Source organism: Lepidochelys kempii, chromosome 2 (genome assembly GCF_965140285.1).
Source record: "Lepidochelys kempii isolate rLepKem1 chromosome 2, rLepKem1.hap1, whole genome shotgun sequence".
NCBI classification, from domain to species: domain Eukaryota; kingdom Metazoa; phylum Chordata; order Testudines; family Cheloniidae; genus Lepidochelys; species Lepidochelys kempii.
The window spans coordinates 157,184,916-157,202,139 of NC_136381.1; the positions used below are offsets into that span (position 1 = coordinate 157,184,916).

Here is a 17,224-nt window from a genome sequence, read left to right on the forward strand (position 1 = left end):
GTCGCGAATTGAAATCCTCAGAATTCTTCTTTCCATCTCCCTCTCCGTGACAGACGGTTGTTGCCCCTCTATCTTCATCAGCGCCCATGTTTTGCTGCTGTACAACGTTGCTGGCAGTGCTGTTGAGTTGAAGAGGTTGGCGCATGTTGCCTTGTTGATTTTTCTTTGGGGGACATCCTTGACAGAACTGAATGCGCGCCAACCTCTTTCTTTAGGAAAGTTCACCTTCCTGATCGTAGCACATGTTAATTTCTTGGCCCAAATAGAAGAATTCGAGCAATACGTCTATTTGTTCTCCAGTGGCGTGTTCTCAGAAACTTGTGTCTCTTTCTGGGGGGTTCAGCAGTTCTTTGGTACCCCAAGAACTGAGCAGGGCATGATCTCTGGGCATTCTCTGAGCTACTAAAACACTTCTTGCTCATATGTATAAATTCCAAAGGACCGTAGGGTAGCTCTGGAGTCCTTAAGCATGTGCACAGAGTCATTCATGGTCTTGGAGAAGAGTTTTGTAACCATCAAAGGATAAGTCCTTTACCACGTTTTGGACCTCTCTTGGAAAACCCTAAAGCTGGAGCCAGGACACCCTGTGCATAACCACTGCCATAGAGATGGACCTGGCAGCAGTAGCCGTAGCATCTAAGGACACTTGGAGAGCAGTTCTGGCCAACAGCTGACCCTCTGCAACAAACAGACTGGAATTGTTCCTTGCAGTCATGTGGCACATGTTCAATAAAGGCTGTGAGCATGTTGACAGGTTTCAGAGTGGTAGCCGTGTTAGTTTGTATCAACAAAAAGAATGAGGAGTACTTGTGGCACCTTAGAGACTAACAGATTTATTTGAGCACAAGCTTTCATGGGCTAAAGCCCACTTCATCAGATACATGCAGGGGAAAATACGGTAAGAAGTTTTTATATATATATATATATATATATATATATATATATATATATATATATATATATACATACATACACACACATACACACACACACACACACACACACCATGAAAAAATGGGTGTTGCCCTACCAACTTTAACAAGACCAATCAATTAAGGTGGGCTATTATTAGCAGGAGGAAAAAAAACTTTTGTAATGATAATCAGGATGGCCCATTTCAAACAGTTGACAAGAGGGTGTGAGTAACAGAAGGGGAAAAATTAGCAAGGGGAAATAGTTTTTACTTTGTGTAATGACCCATCCACTCCCAGTCTTTATTCAAGCCTAATTTAATGGTGTCCAGTTTGCAAATTAATTCCAGTTTTGCAGTTTCTCATTGGAGTTTTGAAGTTTTTTTGTTGAAGAATTGCGACTTTTAGGTCTGCAATTGAGCGACCAGGGAGGTTTAAGTGTTCTCCAACTGGTTTTTGAATGTTATAATTCTTGACATCTGATTTGTGTCCACATATTCTTTTGTGCAGAGACTGTCCGGTTCGGCCAATGTACATGGCAGAGGGGCACTGCTGGCACATGATGGCATATTAGATTGGTAGATGTGCAGGTGAACGAGTCTTTGATGGTGTGGCTGCTGTGATTCAGTCCTATGATGGTGTCCCTTGAACAGATATGTGGACACAGTTGGCAACAGGCTTTGCTGCAAGGATAGGTTACTGGTTATGTTGTGTGGTGTGTGGTTGCTGGTGAGTATTTGCTTCACGTTGGGAGGCTGTCTGTAAGCGAATGGATAGATCCTTAATGATGCGTTGGAGGGGTTTTAGTTGGGGGGGCTGAAGGTGACAGCTAGTGGCATTCTGTTACTTTCTTTGTTGGGCCTGTCCTGTAGTAGGTGTCTTCTGGGTATTCTTCTGGCTCCATCAATCTGTTTTTTCACTTCAGCAGGTGGGCATTGTAGTTTTAAGAACACTTGATAGAGATCTTGTAGGTGTTTGTCTCTGTCTGAAGGATTGGAGCAAATGCAGTTGTATCTTAAAGCTTGGCTGTAGACAATGGATCACATCATGTGGTCTGGATGAAAGCTGGAGGCATGTAGGTAAGTACAGCGGTCAGTAGGTTTCCGGTATAGGGTGGTGTTTATGTGACCATCGCTTATTAGCACTGTAGTGTCCAGGAAGTAGATTTCTTGTGTGGACTGGTCCAGGCTGAGGTTGATGGTGGGATGGAAATTGTTGAAATCATGGTGGAATTCCTCAAGGGCTTCTTTTCCATGGGTCCAGATTATGAAAATGTCATCAGTGTAGCGCAAATAGCACAGGGGCCTTGGGGGACGAGAGCTGAGGAAGCGTTGTTCTCAGTCAGCCATAAAAATGTTGGCATGTTGTAATCAGTAAAGTTACATTTGGCAACGATCACTTGATAGTTCACGAGCTTGAAATGCAAGGTTGCAGAGGACTAAGACTTTTGCTCAAGGAGGTTCCATCGCTTCTGATCCCTATGATAGAGGGTAGCCCTCCAAAAATGCTGACTACTCCGTTCATTCACAGCATCCATCCTGAGGGAGTTAGGTGGGGAATAGGAAAACAAAAGTCAAAGTCCTTAAGGCAGCACATTGTCCATCCTTTTGCACACTGGTGGAACAGTGGCGGACATCTGCCATATAGTCTTAGCCAGATCCAGGAGAGCCTCATTAATATGTAGCGCCACTCTGCAAGTGGTTGCCAACTGCAAAATATCAAGCAGTCTGTGCTGCTGGTCTTTGACCTCCTCCAGAGGGATGTACAGAGTGTCCACTACCATTCTAATGAGGTCCTGGAATTGTCTGAAGTCGCTGGCAATGGAAGGAGAGAGAGGCATGAGCACCTCATCCAGCAATGACAATGGCACTTTGAGGAGCTGGAGGCTAGGGCAGATGAGGAATTCACCCCTGAAAGGTCTCCTCCTGCTTTGTAAGGATACAGAAAGGATTTGGATCCCCAATTTCCCTAAGAGATGGTACTGGTGGTTTATTGAATGGTTGCTGATAAGCAGCCCATGGGGCCCAATACGGCCATTATGAGAGTGGCAGATAGGTTGGTTCCACTGTGATTGATGTGTTGCAAAGTCCTCCCTGCATGAGAGCAGATTCTCAAAAGGGGTATGTAGGAGAACTCCTAACAGAAATCAAAGAGACCAACTGGGAGTCCTCTTCTACCTTCCTGTCCTCCAATGGGGGTGGGGGTAGCCAATGAGAATGGAGGAAAGTCCTGTGCCACAGAGTGGCCTGAGATGCTTGGTACCTGACAGCAACAGGACACCGGCTCATTCAGCACAGATAGATCACTTGAGTATTGTAACTCTTGTGGTACCAGAAAGGACACCGGTACTGACATTGAAGCTAAGGTCACCAGCAACCATGTGCCAATGGTACCAGCAACAATGAGCATACCACAGGCTCTGTCAGATGTAGATACTTACTTGATATCAAGGGTATTGCTTGTACAGTCACCCCCCACTGAGCTCCTTGCAACAGTACCAATGACTGGGTTAAGGCCCACAACAGCACCCATGTCTGAGCTGAGTGCTTCAGTGTCAATGACAGAGCTGAGATAATACCGTGTGTTTCTTCTTACTAATGGAGGGTTCAGGCACCCTCTCCGAGCAGCGTTTCCTCTTCTTGAAGCTTCGGAGCCCCACAGGCCTGCCGGTATTGGAGAAAGAGTCCTTGGCCTCCACAGTACCCTCTGAGAACTTCAGTGGGGACCTGGTCTTTTTTGGAGCTGGTTCCTTAGATATGGAGTCCATGCTCCTCTTTTTGGGATTCTTCCCAGAGTGTTCTAAAATCTTCCCTTTCCTGGGAGAAGCATGCCCCAAGGTTGACATGACACTGTATCTGTCTGGGGACAAATGTACAAAGGAGGGGACTGGGGGTCTCTTGACCTGGCTGAGAGGTTGCAGGGAATGTTCATCGCCAACAATCTGAGCTTTATGTCTCTGTTCTTCCTAGCCCTGGACTTAAGGGCTAAACAAAAGGAGCACTTCTGGGAGATATGGGACTCCCCAGGCAACAGACACACTTCAGGTGTCTGTCACTCACCAGTGTAGCCTCCCAGCAGGAGAGGAAATATCTGAAGTCTGGCAAATCAGGCATATCCCACCAAGAGAAGACAGTCTCCCAGGGGGGAAAAAGGAGTAAACAAAAAAAAAAACGACAACAAAAAAACAGTCCTCTCACCTAAAACTAATTAACTGTACAAACACTAACAACTCCTCTAAACTAACTAACTTTAATAGAAAAAAAGTGAATAGGAAGGCAGAGTACGCTCTAGGTTGGATCATGCTAGTTTTCCCGGGCCAAGGCAGTAGAGAAGGCACAGAGGGTGGTTTGCCCACACATCCTATATAGCCTTGGTGTCTGCCACAAGAAGGCATAGGGCGCATTCGTGGGCCTAATTAGCACTCCTAGATAGAAATCTCCTATGAAGCATTTCTGAGGTACATGCGCACCTGAAGTGAAACGCCCATAGGGACACTACTTGAAAAAGAAAATTGGATATTTGGGGTAAAAAATGGTTACATCAATCAATTTAATCTTCCTGTAAAGTTAATTTACTTAAAGGAGGCAGAAATAAGTTACCTCAGTTGAAATTTTGTCACAGTACCAGTCTAATACAATTATTTTTTAAAAATGTAATTGGATCTTCCATGACTACACCTGGTCAAGGAGTTAGTTCTGAGATGCACCCAAAAGAGGATTATAGACGTCTCTAAGCACCATTCAGGGTAATATAGTTTGTTACTGACTCAAAGTAGAGTTTCTCTACTGAGTTACCTAAACCCCAGCAACCATAAAGAGGGTTTAATCTAAGGAAAAAGTATCAGGGTAGGAGTGAGACCAGACCTGAAATAGAAAGGACAGTTGATCAGGAGCATTGGACCACCTATATTCATTGACTGCCCTCTCTATAGGGCAATGGACCTCAAAAGATCATTTATCCTAAAGCCCAAATCTGTGCTTGCTTTAACTACATCTGAACAAGAGTTATGTAGTCCCTGGTTTTATATTCCTTAATATGTTAAGGAGTTCTTACAATGCATTCTTACTCTTTTCAATCCCTAGAGTAGACACATACCATATTTAATGCTTTGAAGCATTATATAAGCTGGTTTTGTTCTCCAATATGTCAAATACTTTTACAGTTATAGTCTTGCCCAAAGTTCACAAGATGAAAGAATTGTCTCAGACTGACTACACAGCTGACTTTTGACCATCCAAGGCTATTGTGGATAAACTTGAGCAGAAGCACGAAGATCTGGGAGGCTTGGTGACCTCAAGTAAAATGCTACATTCCTTTGTCATACAGAGTTTCCAGCAGTCACACAGACTTTTGCTGTTTAAGCTGGTTTCAGCTTCCCATAGAGATAGCACATTATTTAGGGAGGATGTGGGGAAAGTGACCATGGAGCTTCCAGAATCATGTAATATAAACATCATATTAATTAAGCACCATAAGCTAAGAAGGCTCTTTTAGTATCATGAAGAACTTGTTTACACTATAATGATCTGTGCTTCAGTCAGTTATGCTGAATCGCTTTAAGAACAAATGATACCATGCATCCACACTACATATGGCTTTACCCATTTAAGTTTTGCTCTGCAACCACATTTGCACCATCTTAAGCCAATTTAGCACCAGTGGCTTGAGGGTTCCTGAAGGGCATCAGAACAAAAGATACAAGCTACACTTTACCATTGCCTTAGCTAGTAAACCTCCTGCGTGTTCCCTACCAGACTCCATTCTCTGCCCCCACAACCATGACCCCTAATCATGCCTCACTACCCATACTCCTGCAAGGTAACTACCTCTCTGGAAATGCTCTCCCCGGGGTCTGCTAATAGTCCCTATTCCAGCTCTGGAAGTCCTCAGCCACAGATACAGTGCAACTCTTCCAACATAATTAAAAGGAAAAGATACTTGGAAAGATACAAGATCATATAAATGTTTTCTTTCCTAATTTATTTTACTTGTTTTACTAATATTTAGGTTTTCTTCTTCCTGCATTCCTTTTCTCCTCCAAAGGTCACCCTATTGTTATCCTGAACACTTGTAGACTGAAGAGCTATAAATCTAAATTTTGGCCTGTAAATTTCCAAGAAGAAAACTAAAACTGGTTTAGGTCCCCCCTCAGCACTTCCTTCTCCCTCCCCAAAAAATACCTCAAAAGATTTGTTGCGGTTCAATTTAGGCTTAAAAAAAAGGCAGAGCTTCAGTTAACCAAGAACACGATGGTATACATCATAGGTGTACACAGAAAATGATTTCTTGACCTATTTCATAGTTCTAAAAGTAATTGCAGAATATTGTCCCCAAAATTAAATGAAGTGTAAAGGTGTAGATGTAATAAATGAATTTAACTTGCCATATTACTGTTCACAAACTGCAGTGTTCTATTATGTTTAATACTGATCACAGAAGAAAATTAGAAAACCTCACCTGTTTACATGCTTGTCGACATTCCACAACAATAGCTAGTTCACAGCAACCTAAGCCAACCCAACCATCAGACTTTTTCAAAACACCTTTAAAATAAAATGACAGCAAATATTATAGTAATACAGGCAGCTATGACAAAAATACCCAACTAACTATAGGACTAAGCCAAAGTAGCTAAGAGGGAAAATAACTAAAACATAAACATTCCTCTTTTCTTTTAAGGCCATGTCTCCTATATGTTATCGAAATCAGATGTGTGCAGTTTATTGTAGACTTTATTTAATAGTATATTTTCAATCAATTATTTAAATTAAAAGGAATGTAACCTATTACATTTCTCTTGCCTTTGTTAAACCTTCAGTCCCTTCCTGGCTTCAGTCCTCTCTGTCTCTCTCTCCTTTTCCACAATAGATTTTGATGCATTTCTTCCTGAATTATGTTCAGTAACAGTCTCATATTTTCTTTTTGCCCCACCACACACCCCTTATATAACTGCTCTTCCCACACCATATTCTGTATATTTCTCCCCAACCCCATTTTTTCCTCTTTCTTCTCTCACTTTTCCCCACAAAATATCTTAATACAACAATTCTCTTTTCTAATTTACACAATTTATCTCTTCCCCTCTCTCCCCATGCAGTTTATCATTCATGGTTTTGTCCAACAAGGCCAAACACTACAGCAAAGGACTGCCTTGTCTGCAGCTACTTTTTGGGTGGAGGGGAGATGGTGGAGCTGTAGTGGTACAGATCATATGAGCCCCGGATCCTGATGCAGAGTCCTAAAATCTGATATCATGAATTTCTTAGAAAAAAATTAAAACAAGTTTCAGGATATTCATGCATTATAGCCTTCCTCTAGGAAACAAGTTGCTAGTAGAGGTAGAAGAGAAAACAACAGAATAATAAAAAGCCCTAATATGCACATATATCTTTTAAAAGATTCCTTGGTAATCTTCTTCCATTCCTATAGTCTTGGCTGCCATTTCAATTTACAACAGATTTTAAAATGGCTGGAGGTCCACAAACTATGACAGATAAGGCAGTTTGGCATTCTGGGGAGAGATTAACAGTTTTTAAAGTGTTGCTTTTTCTCTCCATTCCCTCAGCTGCCTTTTCATTTTCTCCCTCTCTTAGTTCCCTCACTCGCCATTTCACACAACATGTGTAGGGATGTTGATTGCTTTAAGATCCATCTGCATGGAAGCCCCCGCCACACTCTAATAGTCTGTACGGAATATCTAGAGCTATTAAAAAGACACATTTCACCAATATAGACCAATTATTTTATCAAGGAAGTATGACATACATTGTGTGCCATAATTCAAAACTGTAAGAGTAAATAAAATGGATTCTCATTTAGTCAGACAACCAGTTCATGGGAAAGTCACACGGGGTAAACACCCATCCACAGTTAATCACAGGGTTAGCTGCCTGCTACATGCTATTTTAGTATTTAATATTATATAGCAGCTGTTTCTGCGGAACTTTTGCATGAACAATCTTCAGGAATGTGGAGCTATGGAAACAGTCATCTTAAGAATAAATCCACGATACCGACAGTTTCACTGAAAACTTCATTTAAAAATATCAATTGAAAAAAGTGAGATAAAGAAAAGAAATCTGTAAGATTTAAACAGTAAGACAAAATGAATGGCTACTGATTAAAGCTCCGTGTTTGTCACAGAGGTCATGGATTCTGTGACTTTCTGTGACCTTCGTGACTTCTGTAGCAACTAGTGTGCCTGGCACGGGGGCTGTCTGAGCAGCTCAGGTAGCCTCCAAGCCAGGCGCACTGGCCACTGCTGGGGCAATCTCAGCCCCTGCACTCCCAGCAGTAGGAGTTGGGTGGGGGCACTCGGGGCTGGGGCACAGCGGTTCCCAGTCAATGGGAGCTACAGAACTGGGGCTCAGGGCGGAGCGGAGGCAGCACGTAGAGCTAGGAGCTGGAGGTCGCTGTTTCCCAGGAGCCAGGTAGGGCACCTACCCCATCCCCGTCAACCCCCCTCCTCCCCCGGAGCACCTGTGGCGCCCCCTCAGGCCGCCCCCCCTTCCGAGCATCTGCAGCACCTCCTGGGCCACCTTTCCAGCACCAATGGTGTCCCCCAGGTCGCCCCCCGATTCCCCCCAAGTTTTAGTCAGGAGTATATAGTAAAAGTCATGGACAGGTCATGGGCTGTGAATTTTTGTTTATGGCCAGTGACCTGTTCATGAGTTTTACTAAAAGCACCCATGACTAAAACGTAGCCTTACTACTGATCAATCAGAACAAAACTTCCAGGGGGCTGAAATCTCTGTTGCAATGAACTGGCTATGCCACACAGACCACACTAAGATCAATCCACTTTTACAACAGCAGGGGTATACTACACTGGCATGAAAAACTGAGTAATTAGGCAACTAAATTTTGCAGTAGAAGGAGTTTGAGTGTTTCAGGTGTAGAGCCACTTAGATCACATTATGGTAAAACAATGAAGTAATCCTATATTAAAGTTCAAGGTAGAACACACAAAGCAGCTACGGATACATGCCAAGTTAAAGATGCCACAAGAGCCTTGCTATGGTGTAAGTTTTATTGCATGTGATCCTCTCTCAGGGGTATCTCAAAACAATCAGGTGATTGTCGGCTAGATCTGCTGCCACATCTAAATAAAATTGTATTGAGTTATGTTTACAACGGCACACAAACTGATTTTGTGACTAAGGCAATCTGAACACACATTAATGGAGTTGTAACTTCTGTTCACAGCAGTTTGGAGCATGTACTTCTAATATTTTTTGTGAGGTGCTCAAATAGTAGAGATTAGGGTAGTATAAAAGAACATACATTACATAAATGGTTCCTAAACTATGGTCTCTGGACCAGTGGTCCACGGACAGCTGACTAGTTACATGGTGCTGGTTCTCTTTCTTGTTTCTAGCTGCTATATCACATTAAAAGGCAGTTAAAAAGCAGAGTGGATTGATTTAAGTCAAAGCAATTTAAATAACTGATTTTAATCACAATTTAAATGTGCCAATAGAAAACCTTCATTTAAATACCTGATTTTATCTTGGTTTGCATGTGTACTTTTTAGTTACCTTCCTAAAGACCAAAGGACCATTTTTATCAGTGGGGGGAATTACTGTATTATGATTACACATACAATGAAACTAGTTCAGACAATCCATCTGGACAAGTGATGGCGATTAAAAAGGCTACTCTGATAGATAAAACATTGATAATGAAGATAGTGATTCAAGTGGCAATGAAATAACTGTTACCTGAAGTAACAGATCCAGGTTTTTAATCTCAAGGGGCTTCCCTAGGGATTTCATGAAAATTGGTCATGCAGAATGCTCCCAGAAACATTGAGCATGTAGATGAGAGTGAATGGGACTTAGGTGCTTTTGAAAATATATAAAGAGTTTGTATAGGAGCTGACTGTTAATCAGAGTAGTCAGCGAACAGGAGCAGCAAACAGAGGAGTTTAGAGAGGGTGTGTGAGAGGCAGAAACACCTAACAAACATACACTAAAATTTTAGGCCAATCACCGCCCCCACAAAAAAACACAGAAGAGTAAAAATAATGCAGCCAGCATTCCAGCAACAAACTGGGGACTATCCAGTTTAGTGTACTGAATGCAGCATGTACGATAACCTGCCTTGCAGGCAGGTGGCATGTGTGTTCATTTGGTGCAAACATCTCATGGCCCTCAGAGACTGAATACGGGCTCTTGAGACTGAACTGGAGGAGCTAAGGGAGACAGACTTCCAGGGACACAGTAGAGCAGTTCCACTCCCAGTCTGACAACCTTTGTGCTGTTGGTGAGAATGAAAGTCTCAGGGAAGGAGAACATAAAGCTGGAGCAGAGGGAAACGATCCTTCCAGATGACATCATGGTATCATCTCACACTGTCGCTACCCGTCCAGGGGAGGGGACCCCAGTTACTAGGAAGAGACAGGTAATAGTAATGGGGGATTTGATTAGAAATATAGATAATTGGGTTAGTGATGACTGGGAGAACCACATGGTGAATTGCTTTCTGGGTGCAAAGGTTGTGAGCCTCAAAAGACATATAGACAGCCTTTTGTACAGTGCTGGGGTGGGGGGAGGTGGTCGTGATAGATGTAGGAACCAATTACATAGAGAAAGGTAGGAGAGAGGTCGTGGAGGCCAAATTAGAGCTGATAGGTAAGAGATTAAGGTCCAGGACCTCCATCGTAGCATTCTTTGAAATGCTTCCAGTTCCATGTGTAGGGCCATTTAGACAAGCAGGGGTGCAGGGTCTTAATGAATGGATGGAACAATGGTGTTGGGAAAAGGGATTTACGTTTATTAGGAACTGAGGAACTTTTTGGTAAGATCCTGTACGCACAAGATCACCTTCTAAATTTAAGTGCAACCCAGGATCTACCCCGCCTCTTCCCGGAAGCCCCACCCCACTCACTCCATCCTCCCCTCTCTCCATCACCCGCTCTCCCCCACCTTCACTCACTTTCACCGAGCTGGGGCAGGGAGTTGGGGTTCAGGATGGGGTGAGGGCTCTGGGCTGAGCCTGGGCCAGGGGGTTGGCATGCAGGAGGGGGTGAAAGGTGTAAGCTCTGGGAGGGAGTTTGGGTGCAGGAGGGGGGTCTGGGCTGTGGCAGAGTGTTGGGGTGCAGGAGGGGGCATGGGGTGTTGGGAGGGGGCTCAGGGCTGGGGTGCAGGCTCCCAAGTGACACTTACCTCGGGCGGCTCTCAATCGGTGGCACAGCGGAGCTAAGGCAGGCGCCCTGCCTGCCCCAACGTCATGCCGCTCACCTCCTGTGGGGGTGGCACATGACTCCACGCACTGCCCTTCTCTGCATGCACCGGCCCCGCAGCTCCCATTGGGCACAGTTTCCTGTTCCTGGCCAATGGGAGCTGCGGGGATGGTGCTTACAGGAAGGAGGAGCACGCTGAGACCCTTGCCATCCCGCCGCCAGGGCTGCGGGAGTGTGCTGGCCGCTTCTGGGAGCGGCGTAGGGCTGGGGCAGACAGGGAGTCTGCCTTAGCGGCAACCCCGCTACACCACCAGACTTGTAGCAGCAGAGATCACGATCGACTGGGAGAGTCTCCAGGATCGACCAGTTGATCGTGATTGACCCGTTGGTGACCACTGCTGTACAGGAAGAATGGGCTTCATCTAAACCAAAATGGAACCAGATTGTTGACGTGTAAAATAAAAAAGGTTGTGGAGGAGTTTTTAAAAGAAGGGCTGGGGGAAAGTTGACAGGTGCAGAGAAGTACACGGTTCAGCTAGAGACATCCCTCAGGAGACAATTTATTAAAAGAATACTCTCTACCTTAGTAAAGAGGCGAGGACAGAATTCAATCAAGTTGAGAAACAGTCAAACAAAAAATAGTGTCTATTCAATTACATCACATGAAGGCACACAACTCAATATTGACAAATTTTATAAGTGCTTGTACACAAATGCTGTAAGTCTAAATACTAAGATGGATGAACTTGAAGGCCTGGAATTAAATGATGATACTGATACAACAGGCATCACAGAAACTTGGTGAAACAATAATCATCACTGGAACATGGTAATATCAGGGTACAAAATATATAGGAATAACTCAGTGGGTCATGCTGGTGGGGGAGTGGCACTATGTGAATGAAAGCACAAACTCGAATATAATAAAAATCTTAAATGAATCCAACTGTACCACAGAATCTCTATGGATAGAAATTCCATGATTTAATAGTAAGCGTTGTCCTCCTGAGGGAATTCTGTGCCACTATGCATGCACAGACTTCATGTCCCCCCATAGGTGCTGGAACTAGGGGTGATACCACAAACCCCTGGCTTGAATTAGTAACAACTCAAATACACTTCTACCCCGATATAACATGGTCCTCGGGAGCCAAAAAATCTTACCGCGTTATAGGTGAAACCGCATTATATCGAACTTGCTTTGGCCCCCCTGCTCCTTGTCCCCCGACACCCCCTCTAGAGACACTCCCGTCCGTAATCACCCCCAGGACTCCACCCTCTACCCAATCCCCCTGCTCCCTGACTGCACTCACCGGCAGCAGCGGGAAGCGGAGCAATGCTTTACCGCATTATATCCAAACTCATGTTATATCGGGTCACGTTATATCGGGGTAGAGGTGTACATGGTTTCTGCCTTTAACACCCCCACTACACAAATTGTTTCAACACCTCTGTGTCCACTGTAGATTTTTTTTTTCCTCCACAGAATGTAGATTCTATTGAGAGGTGCTGGAATTACATATGCAGGGGCTGCTGTGGCACCAGAAGAGAGGGCAGCCAGCCATCAGCGAGGAAAGGGGAGAGGCCACATTACTCACAGCGGGCCCAGGTGAAGAGGCATGGGGCACAAAGGGTTGCTGGAGGGTCACAGACTGGGGTTCAGAAGGGCTAGGGAGGACAGACTGGGGCACAGGCTCAGGTGCTAGTGAGGTGACAGCTTTGAGCCAGAGGTTGAATGGGAGGGGAGCTGCAGAGCCACACAAGGGATGTGGGGGGTGCAGGGACGAACAGAGACAGGGGCATATGTGCCTGACTTATGAGAGAGAGGCTAAGGGTCACAGCCAGAGTCTGCATTAGGGAGGCTCCCCAACTCCCTAACAATCAATCCCCCCCGCATACACACACACCCCAAAAAAGCCCTGTACCATACTCCTCCCACCCATACCCAACAACCCTCCAGGGTCACTCCCAGTGTCTTTCCCTCTTCCTCAGCTTCTCCATTACTCCTGCCTCCCCCAAGCCTTTGCACTGCTTCTGAGGGATGCAGGAAATAGGTTTCTGTATTGTAGTTTAAATTACTCAAAGTTCTGTATTAATTTGCCTAGTAAAGAATCTATTTCTAAAAAAAAAAAAAAAAAAATTACTGAATCTTTTTTTTTGGTCTGCATTGTTACAGACATACTTGCTGACACGTATTTTGAAATAAATTATAAAAATAAGTGAAACTGGCATGATTATATTATGTTATTTTGACAAATAAAATATGCAGAATTTTTAATTTTTTGGCACAGAATTCTCCCAGGAGAATAGTAATATACTACTATAGCAATGCACTACTGACCACCTGACCAAGATGGTGATGGCAACTGAAATGCTGAAGGAGATCAGAGGCTACAAAAACAAACAACTATAATAATAATGGGGGATTTTAACTATTCCTGACTGGGTACACGTCACCTCAGGACAGGATGCAGAAATAAATCTTCTAGACACAACTGGCACCTTCTTGGAGCAGCTAGTCCTGGAACCCACAACGGGAGAGGCAATTCTTGATTTAGTCTTAAGTAAAACACAGAACCTGGACCAAGAGGTGAATATATCTGAGCTGATCAGTAATAGCGACCATGACCATAATGTAATTACATTTAACATCCTTGTAGGGGGGAATGGCTATTAGCCAAGATGGTCAGGGACACAACCCCATGCTCTTGGTGTTCCTAAAACTCTGACAGCCAGAAGCTGGGACTGGACGGCAGGGAATAGATCACTTGATAACTACACTGTTCTATTCATTCCCTCTAACGTATCTGGCACTGGCCACTGTTAGAAGACAGGATACTGGGCTAGACTGACCATTGGTCTGACCCAGTGTGTCTCTTCTTATGTTCTTGGCAACAGTCCAGACTGGGAGCTAACTAAATAGTTTTAATGGTTGGTTAGAGGAGAAATTCTCTCTATTATTTGGCTGTTCTGTGTTAGAATTCAGTATGTGGAAGCAGGAAAGTTGCAGGGCTATTTGATAAATTGTATGGCATAGCCCCTGCTGGCTATCTTCATCAGTCCAAAGAGGAAGTGGGTTATTGGAGCTAACAAGCAAATAACTCCCCCCACTCAAAAACAAACAAATAAATAAAACCACCAACTGTAACACAGGAGTTTTTAATCCCAGAACGTGCATCTTCTCAGGCAGATAAGCAGAGGATTCAGATGTTCTTGTTGCTAGTGGAAAGCTGTCCAGAGAAGTTGTCTGGATTTTCCTCTGCAACTCTACTTCAGCATCCCTTGAAAAATTTTGAATCACATCTGCATGATCTAGATGAAAAGAAGCCATAAAAAGACAGCCTGCTTCTGAAAGATTTCTTATATTTCTTCATCTGTTTGTAGTTGAAGGAAGCATCTCTTTGATATTGCCTTTGGCTGCAAGGACTGCTTTTGCCCATAGCTTCTCTTAAAAGCTTATTCTGATGAAGCTATCAAATGTTCAGCTTGGATGTTTACCTTCTACTTCTGGAAAGAATTATCTTGCTACAATACTGAAAGCCACAGCCTACCTGCAAATCTGAAGGAGTCCCAGTATGCATCTGGGACAAGGTCGCTGCCAGGGAGATCTTATGAAGAGTCAATTTTATACCTTTGGCCTGATGGGTTAAGTCTTCTTAAAGGGAGACTATCCAGACTGATATCAGAGTAATAGAAGCTGCCTTTAGTTGCACCATAAAACAGACTCTATCCTGTTGTCCATGAGTTGTGATGCAGTCAGATTTTGATTTAGACATTACATAGATTTTGTTTAGCTGCCTTCAGAGTCTAATATTTGTTTGCTCTCACTGTGACTTGACAATGTTCTCCAGTCAGATGGAGAGAGTTAAAAAGTTCTCTTGGAAGCAGAAGGAAAGTGGATTTTATTTGTTTTGCTTTTTCCTTCACCTTCCTCTGAGGCATCTAGAAGGTTCTTTATTAATATCTAAGGTAGTCAGCACTGATGTACTCAAACTCAAATCAGTCCAGGAGAAAGAGCTTTTCCTGGATCCCTTACTCTTCTTCAGAATTGTTAACAGAGCTCATCCTTCTCTCCTCCCAATGAGGAAGTAGGAGAATTTGCCTTTACCATCCTTTTTATTACATGTACTTTAGTTCTCCCTTGTGAAGAGAGACAGATCCTTTAGCAGCTTCTTCCTTACTCTTAAATTTGACTGATTTGATCTGGAATGAGGGGCCATGAAGAGCTGGCAACTCATAGCTCCTGGCTTGAATCGTCCTACTTTTTGTCTTCCTTATGGCTTCTCACTGGAACTGATCTTTGGTGAGGGCGTATTTTGGCCTTCGGTTTAGTGGGATTCCTCTCCTCACTGAAGTTGTTTATTCATTTTAGGTGTGGTATAAAAATATGCCCTGAGTGGAAGTACTCAGAGAGATACTCCCAGAGATAGTTCAGGCACCAATCTTCTCAAGGTCAGCTGTTCAACTGGGAAAATAATGACCCAATTCCACCTCAGCAGGCCTGGCTTGAGAATATGGTCTGTTTAAGAAGAGCAGAGGTGTGGCTGGAAAAGCCAAAAGAGGAAGCTGGAAATGCAGTATTGACTAATAGGAGCCACTCCTGCAGATGAGTGGTACTACTAAAGAAAAGCACTAATCCCAAGGGGAGGGTGGGGGGGTGAGCATTGGCAGCTAAGATAGACACCCCAGGATCAGAGCAGTGGAGTCTGAGGTAGGGGTTACAAGTGGTAGATCCCATGGAGAGGGTGGCCCTATTGTTTTTCCTGATGCAGGAGGAACTTAGGGCCCTCACAGAGTTGGGATCCACAGAGCTGCTGGAGCCACCTGGTTAATTATACCTTCCCAAATGATCACAGCAAGCACCTTTTCTCCTTCACCATCTTGATGGGCTGATAATGACACAGGGGAAGAAGAGGCTACAGCATACTGTGGAGCAAGAACAGGACTCAGGATAGGCTAAAACTTTCTGCAATATCAAAAGGAGTTAGGCCTCTCTGAAGGAGGAAGAGGCACAAAAATTCAGAGCCAAAAATATCAAATTCAGTGGGATTTTTTTCCTTATGCTCTGTATTTAGGAAAGCATGTGGTCTAGAAACCCGTTACTGCTACCAGGCAGCAAACTGAGTTGAAGCAGTTTCCTAAAGGGAAATCCTAAGCCCCATCCTGCAGCTGAGAAATCTGATTCTGACTATTCAATTGCAGAGCAGAGGAAAACCCCTCTACAGAAATGGAGGCTGTATGAGAGAAGAACAAGAGTGCTTTTTATATCCAGAGAAAAATCCTACAGTTTCTCTAATGTCAGGAGTATATCAGAGGGACTCCTTGTCAATGAAAGGGGCAGGGGAAAAAAGGCTAGATACAATTATTTTCTGGGTAAGATGGAATCAAGGGGTAGCATGCAAGATGAAAAAAAGCAGAGTGGAAGGAGATTGCTGTAGCCAACTCACTAAAATGTCAGTTGGGAAACCAGTGCAAGTAGTAAAAGAACCTTAAAGATTAACAGTCTCAGGGTATTGGAAGTCATAGGTTCAAAGGGAGACTGGCAAAGGAACCACAAACCAGGCAGAGGCTTGATGCGGAAACACTATGACTAACCTGAGGCTGGACAAGACCAGATGAACAGAGAATTTACCACTGATGGGTACAGACCTTCTTTGTCAAGTTTTGCTTGAAGAAAATTAAGAATATAAATAATGAGACAGCAGATTATATGCTTTTAAGATTCCCCCCCCCCCATATTTTGTAACAAATGACAGAAATGGCAACTATCAGACTGCAGGAGTGTCAGTTACTTTAGAAACTTAAGAGTTAACCTCATGTATTACGCTGGCAATGCCAGCATTTTAAGATAAGACTGAAAGACATTCTCCACCTAGCCTTATTAGGAAAGGATATACGGGGAAAATGAAAGTAACCACAGACTGCATACCACATCTGTAACCTAGGCCCTCCCTCTGAGACCACAGGAAGAAACTCCTAGGATATTGATTTTGTCCATCACCTTGTTATGGAGAGGGAAAACTGAAAAAAACCAAACCATCACATCATGGACTCTCTAAGGTAATTGTGTCACCTGCGCATCCTTAAAAGCAGCTGCAAAAAGTTTGTCATTTGAGAACGGTAGCAAACT

General features: G+C 43.8%; 1 protein-coding gene across 7 annotated transcripts in view; it reads right to left on the reverse strand.

Moving 5' to 3' along the window:
* Positions 1-17,224, reverse strand: part of RECK (reversion inducing cysteine rich protein with kazal motifs) — a 141,152-nt gene that overhangs the window by 95,099 nt on the left and 28,829 nt on the right. For all 7 annotated transcript variants that reach the window (XM_073332540.2, XM_073332536.2, XM_073332537.2 and 4 more), the window contains one exon: positions 6,369-6,454. In XM_073332540.2, the coding sequence (XP_073188641.1) occupies positions 6,369-6,454 (86 nt within the window). The remainder of the gene's footprint in view (positions 1-6,368; positions 6,455-17,224) is intronic.